General features: G+C 41.0%; 1 protein-coding gene across 1 annotated transcript; it reads right to left on the reverse strand.

Moving 5' to 3' along the window:
- Positions 1–1,065: 1,065 nt before the first annotated feature.
- Positions 1,066–6,528, reverse strand: LOC131250803 (uncharacterized). The gene is made up of 2 exons (XM_058251126.1): positions 6,361–6,528; positions 1,066–3,133 (listed from the first exon to the last, which is right to left on the reverse strand). Exon 2 carries the CDS (start codon positions 3,104–3,106, stop codon positions 1,433–1,435), a length of 1,674 nt encoding a protein of 557 aa, XP_058107109.1. The 5' UTR covers positions 3,107–3,133; positions 6,361–6,528; the 3' UTR covers positions 1,066–1,432.
- Positions 6,529–7,367: the final 839 nt, after the last annotated feature.

The following is a 7,367-nucleotide window of genomic DNA, read 5'->3' on the forward strand; positions in this document are numbered from 1 at the left end:
ACCGATCTGGCTGGTGTGTTCACTCGCCAAGTTACGTGGGTCCCATCATGAGTATGTGTTATATCCCAACTGACGTAAGGCTTGACCCAAAAAATAAGACAGATCCAATGATCATAAGACAGATCCAATGATCAACTGGACCACACTGTAAAATCCTGGATGCGGATTGGCTGGTGTGTTCACTCGCCAAGTTATGTGGGTCCCATCATGAGGTATGTGTTATATCCCAACTGTCGTAAGGCTTGAGCCAAAAAATAAGACACATCCAATGATCATAAGACAGATCCAATGATTAACTGGACCACACTGTAAAAAACAGTGGGGCATTGGATCAATATGATACTTGTTTTTCCTCTTCATCCAGGTCTGTGTGACCTTACGAATAAATTAGATGGAAAAAAATAAACATTATGGTAGGCCCTAGGAATGTTTTAACAGTGAGAATCATTGTCCCCACTGCTATTTGTGCTGTGGTCCACTTAAGATTTGGATATGAATCATTTTTGGGGTGATATCTAAAATGATCTCTAAAAATGGATGAAGAGCGTGGATATAATAAATGCCATTTTGAAGCCCATGTAAATCTCCTTTGAACCGTTCCTACAACTCCGAGCTCGCGGAGCGGCAGGGCTTGTCTGAAGACCAAACGTACCCACACCAGCCAGATCGGTGGTGTGTGGTACACCAGCCAATCCGCTTACCTTTTTCCTGCCAACATGCTAGTTTTCTAGAACATGCAACACATGCAAAAGGTGGGCCTGAGGGTGAAACCACGACTGTGACCTAAGATGAAAATTGGGCCAACTGACTCAACCTACACTTGTTGCCCACCTGAAGAGTGGATTAGCCTGATGTTAATGGCAGGTAATGCTCATGGTGTTGGTCCATCTTTTGCGTGGATGTCCTACACATGACTTGTTGGTTCGAAAGACATTTGTCCGTGAAGGTTTGCAAGTGTCCGTTCATGTGATTAGTATCTCAAGATGAAATTCTGTATTAGAACACAGCTCTTTATGACATTGGAACATCATTACCACAAATGGGATCATACTAATATATGAATAGTTGAAAACACAAGAAGAATGCACCTTTATGGCTTGTAATAAAATCCTAACAGGACTTTTAACTGGTACAGAAAAAGCTCATCCTGATTCTAACTGAGATAAGACAACAGACTTCCTACAAGCAAGTACTTGCATGTGATAGAATCCTGACAGGATTAACTACTACAGAAAAAGCTCATTCAGATTCTGACTGAAATGCAACAATAGAATTCCCTACAAGTACATCCACATCCAAGAAGAACTACAAGTTGCAAAGCACTATCATGCTAAGAGATCTACGGTACACATGGTGTTTGAAAATAGAACAATGACAGAACTTCAAACCTCAGCTGAAAGCATGCAGAATGCATGACTATCATACGCATGGCTCAAGAGGACGGGTGGCAGGTGTTTATCCCGTCCTTGCAGTCGCGTGTGAGATCGTTGAAAGTCTCAATCTGCTTCTTTCCCCGTAAGAACACTTCGGTGTCGACCTCCACCGTCATGTAGCCGTCAAACTCCACTGGGATCCCACTGTTGAGCTGCTTTGTCTCTGCATACCATTCGCTGTTCTCGTCCCAAAGATCGCTAAAGTCCTTGAGGAAGTGGGTCGTGTACTTATCCTTCAAAGGGTCAAAGAGGGACGTGTCAGGCTCATTGGTCGCAATATAGAGGTTCCTCCCATCATCAATCTTCTCACGCAGGGTAGAAAGGAGAGCATCTGGCGAAGTATCCGCTGCCAGATTAGGCCAGAGCTCAGTGTTCTTCGCCTTCTCCCCCCTCACAACGTGAACAGAGTCAAAGTCCCAATTCATCCTTGCGGCAATTGCAGACACTATGTCCATCAACCGTCTGGATTTCCAGATCATGTGCCATGGCCTTTGGATGACGGATTCTGTCTCCCCTTCACAAACCCTATACCCATAATTATCCGGCTCCACAGCCCCAAATTTCCTCATAATCAATGCATCCTTCACATCAACTAGCTTCATCGGGGTGATCCTGAAATCCTCCACAAGATAAAGACCCAAACTGTCTTTCTTCTGCCACTTAGTCCAATCTAACCAAAACTGGCTCTGGTCCAAAACTGATGCAGATTCTCTCAAATGCTCAAAATCAAAGTAGAACCGAAAATCCTTCCCTTCCTCGTCCTGATTTGAAGAAGTGTACATCGAAGATAAACAGATCTTTAAATCCATAACCAAGGTCCGGTTCAGATACTGAGCTTCGCCCAAAGCACACAAGAAACTCCACAGGTAATGATTCATGCTCTTGCATCTATCCCCGCTGCCTGTGTAGATCAAGTACCGTCCTTTACTAAATGCACCCTCGGAAGCAATCACCGGAAGGGTATCATTTACTGCTTCACCAACCACAGGCAAATTAGCTTGAGGCACGGGCTGCTTCTCAAATCCTGGCTTTTGATTCTTTTTCCTTTTCCTTGCATTCACACCTGTATGGTAATCCCCAATACCAACAACAGTATAAGTGCAGTTCTCGGATCTAGTAATGACAAACCTACGATAGTCCTTGTAAAACGATGCAGTTTTCCCTTCCTTAGGTCTAAACCGCCATGCCATGTCGCAGCTGCTATCATTTGATCCATGAACAGATTTCCCAAATCGATAGAAATGGATGTCCTTAAAATGCTCTATGGCAGCCCTCATCATCAACTGGAAGATATCCGGGTTTGTACAGTCAATTGGGCTACCCATCTCAGCATCACAATCAGGATTGGTGACAACGGGGGTAACGTCGGTGACTTTTATGATGGATTCAGCAAATGTAGACAGGTTTGAGGCCATGAAATCCTCACCTGTCTTGAGGACAGATTCATCAGACTTGAATGTGGCATTTGATTTGGAAGTGAGGAAGGTAGTGATTTTGGTTGACGAGTGGAAAAGAGGATCTTCGGGCTGGTAAGTTGCAGCGATGATGGTGAAAATCAAGACCCCTAGAACGAAGAGCGTGAAACAGAGGTTCCCAATCATGGCAAGGGCGTTTTGCCCAAGGTTCTCTGGCCGGAAGCTTCTGGATCTGTAAAGCGACGAGCGGCCCAACATCTTTGGAACAGAAACTTTTTAACTCCACTGAAAAGTCTAGTGGCAAAGAAGAGGAAACCACGATCAAACTTTAAACACTAAAGAGAACTAATAACACGAAAGAAATGAGAAATCAGTTTTTTTTTTTTTTTTCAATGGGAAATAATATAACAGTGCTCTCTATCATAACATGATACTATGATAGAGCATTAGAGCCACCTTGCATTATCCACAAGGAGGGGTAAATAGTCTATCAGAACCATCCACCTATTGGGATCTGCCTTAGATGATCTATGGTTCAAAGTTCATCCCAAGTCCCAACTAAGGGCAATCTTAACCAAATCTTCCCCTCATCCTACCACCCTCGCGTCCCAACAGTTAATGCCTTCTTCGTTTTAATGTCCATTTGAAGGCCACCCATGACCATTTAGGAACATCCATTTTGATTTTCCAACCATGGGTCATCCAACATTCATGTTAGAATCCAATAGGTTTACAGTCCCGGTTGCTGTTTACCTTGCCACATGGTGGACCCTCTGTTTTCGGAAGGATGCAACATGGTGGATGGTGAATGAATCTACCATTGCATGAAGCATGGAGGGAACAACAAATTTGGCTGCAGGAGCAGCAAAGCATCTGTTTTTAAACCTTTACAGGTACAAACCAAGGTTTTAAACTCAAAAGCTCGAATCAACTATAAAGACTATCAAGCCAAGTAACTCAGTAAATTTTTTCCTATAAAGTTCAGTAATATTTAATACTTCAAATTTATACAATAATGATTTTTATTTTTATTTTTATACTTTTTTCTAAAGATTATGAATTGATGTAGATTTCAAGGACCCAACAATCAGCCCATGGATAACAACAACAAAAGTAAGTGCTTACGTTGGGTTTGGAGGCTTAAATGGAAGGCTGATGTAATTATGAGATCAGCAATGAGCTGACATCGGGCTAGTTGAGAATAAATTGTTCGTGAGGAATTTAGAAGGCCTTCTATCTTTCCCAATGGTCCATACTCAGAGACCACCAATTTAATTGGGGTTAGTTTCAAAATTAACTGTCAATCATACGTATGGGGGCAATGAACTATTGCAATTTTTCTTTTAAATTTTAATGAAACATGTAAGGGATTTTGTGTATTTGGAGGGCATATAACCTGAGATCCTGCAAATTGAAGGTCCTCTCATTCTAGCATGGTTTTAGCATTTAATTGGTATGTTTAAATTGTGATCTATGTTCTGGAACTCTCTTGGGATTGCTGGGTTATCATTTAAATATTTACCTTTGAATGTGGACCATTTGCTTTAATTGTTCTTTTGTGGGCCATCCACAGGATCTTCCAATCTTATGACTATCTAGGTACCAACCACACACTACATCGTCCATCACATAAAACAGTGTGGATCATCGCAAACTGGCCTCAATCTAAGTGCTACAGTCCAGATGTAGATAAAAGTAATAAGTTGTCATGTATTTATGCCCCGAGTAGGTTTAAGTGCGAGGGTAAAATCTCTGCCATCCTCGTCTTAACGGTAGCTGGTAAAATCTCAACATGCACATTGTGAAAGGCTGAGCTACTGCTTACTGCCCTTTAGTTAGCAAAAACCCCTTTCCATATCCTCAAACAATTCTAGCTTTTACACATCTAAACTAATTTTGGCAAGTTTTTCCTGGCTACTTGCGTTATACAGTGGAGATTTAAAGTAGTTTTTTAAAAAATAAAAATTAAAAAAAAAAAAAAATCTTTTGAAAGACTTGAAGGAGATAATTGCAGAATGATCCACAACAATCCAGAACTAAACATACATAAGTTTATTGAGGCAACAAGAAATGCATGAAGATGAAGTGAACTGCAGCTTCAGATCTAGAACTCATCAAGAAGATGAGAAACTAAGGCTATGTTTGGCTCAAGGCATGAAGAAAATATTATGCAATCTTTGGAATTTATAATCTTAATAGAATTACCAAAAATCATGAGAGATGCTTGTTTGGATGCAAAAGAAACCCCTTTCCAATAAAGATGAAAGAGCCTCATTTTGCCATTTATGTTCAGGGTTGTGACTCAATGAAAAAGCCATGATTTGAGGGGGTGGAAATTACCATTGGATAACTGTCAGACAGCACACCTTTCAAAGATCCAGGCCATTCACCACGTGGGATACACGGGGAGCATGCCATGAACTAAAATTAATGTTGGTCGGTCCACAGATCAGGCAGGCCACTTGTGTGAGAAAAATGGACGGTAGAACATGTGTGGCTAACTTGATGAGTGTACACCATCCTGATTTTTGGTTCAAGTTCACAATGTGTACTACACATCAGATGACCCAGATCCATGATACATGTGCCATCTGACGTGGGAACCAGGCCCCGCCTGGGAGTTGTTATGCTGGACTCCACATTCTATTATGAGCTGAAATTCCAAAATCACCGGGAAAAAAAAAAAAACTCTCCTGAAATGGCTGGAGCAAAATGCAGTAATCTTAAGCAATTTTACTAAAAGGGAACTTGAAATTCAGGATTAAGGCGCAACAAATTGGGGTTTTGGATAGAAATCCACTCAGAAGTAATTGAAATTTCGAGAACTTGAATTTCCAGTTTTTTTGTAAGATAATCAAGCACAAAAGTAAAGAGTATATCTAGTTCTTGAAATCCAGGAAGTTTCACACAGAAGCCAAAGGAAATGCTGAAAAAGGAAGTAAAAACTTACATTTTAGATCCAAAAGTCAGACTTCAAACAGATCAACTTAAAGGAATCAGGATTTCCAGATGTTGAAATACAAGGGTTGGGTAAAAAAATCAGCTGAAAAAAGTACAGAAAACTAGGGTTCCAGATTATCGAAATCTAAAATCAAATTCAGAAAAATGCGCAAATCTTCAAAATCCAGGTTTCCACAACGAAATCAAAAGAAAAGCTGGGGCAAAAATAATAATAATAATAATAATAATAATAATAATAAATAAAAATTCCAGATCCGTGAAATGTGGGTTTTCGAAGAATCGAGCTGAAACAGCCACAGAAAATGCACAAAAAAGCGGAACTGAAACTGATTCACGAAGAATTCAAAGCTGTTCATCGACATTCCAGGAGTTGAGAGTTTTTGGATCTGGATGAAGAAGAAGGAGAAGTATCCGTACAATTTCCTTCAACGGTAGATCTCTTCTCATTGCTGAGATTTCTACTCTCTCTAAAAAAGAAATTACAAAGCAGAAGAAAACCCTATCAAACAATCATGAATATATTAAAGCTGGGAAGATCAAAAGAATATCACCTTCCAGAAGTGGAAACCCTAATCCGTTGGATTTGTACGCCGATGAGGTGTGGTCGGAGCACCGTTACAATGCCGTCGTAAGGCCGCTTGGTTGCGGTAGATCACAGCCACGACATGTCTGGCCAATGAGAGAGAGAGAGAGAGAGAGAGAGAGAGAGAGAGATCTGAGAGAGAGAGAGAGAGAGACCGAGGGAGATGGGCTGGATTTTTTAGGGATGCGAGGCTGGGATCCCGGAATCAGCCATGTGCGTGGTACCTTGACCATGGGCCCATCTCGATGTATGAGTTGTATATCTACGCCGTCCATCCGTTTCACCAACTCATCTCTACGTATGATTTTTGTATCTAAGCCGTCCATATATTTTAAAAACTCATTTTATGACATGATTCCAAAATTGAAGTAGATAAAATTTTCAGGTGGACCACACCATAAGAAACAGTGTTTAATGATTACTAAAAGAATTTCGAGGGCCACAAAAGTTTTGGATCAAAGTGATATTTTTTTCTCCATTCATCCACATATGCGTGACCTAATTAACAGGTTGGATGGAAAATAAACAGTACACTGGGATGTAAGATTTTTTTAATGGTGAGCGTTCAATGACCACTGTTTCCTGTAGTGTGGTCTACTTAAGTCTTGGATCTCCTTCATTTTTGGGATCATTGCAAAATATTAGTTCGCAAGACCGATGGACGGCGTAGATATGAAAATAATACAACTACGTGGGCCCCACGGTCAGAGTACCATCCACATAGCTGGTTCCGGATCCCAGCCAAGTCCCGCTCCATTTTTGACTGGGATTCGGTAGTGAGTTCAGTACCGACGACAGTGCTGGAAAAAGAACTGTGGGTCCTACAATGATGTATGTGTTATATCCAAGCCGTCCATCCACTTTTCCATATCATTTTAGTACATGGGCCCAAAATTGAATAAGATCCAGAGCTCAAGTGGACCGCAGAAAAGGAAGCAGTGGGGATAATAATTCCTACCGTTGAAACCAACTTAG

The sequence above is a fragment of the Magnolia sinica genome, chromosome 7, assembly GCF_029962835.1.
Source record: "Magnolia sinica isolate HGM2019 chromosome 7, MsV1, whole genome shotgun sequence".
Classification (NCBI taxonomy): Eukaryota; Viridiplantae; Streptophyta; class Magnoliopsida; order Magnoliales; family Magnoliaceae; genus Magnolia; species Magnolia sinica.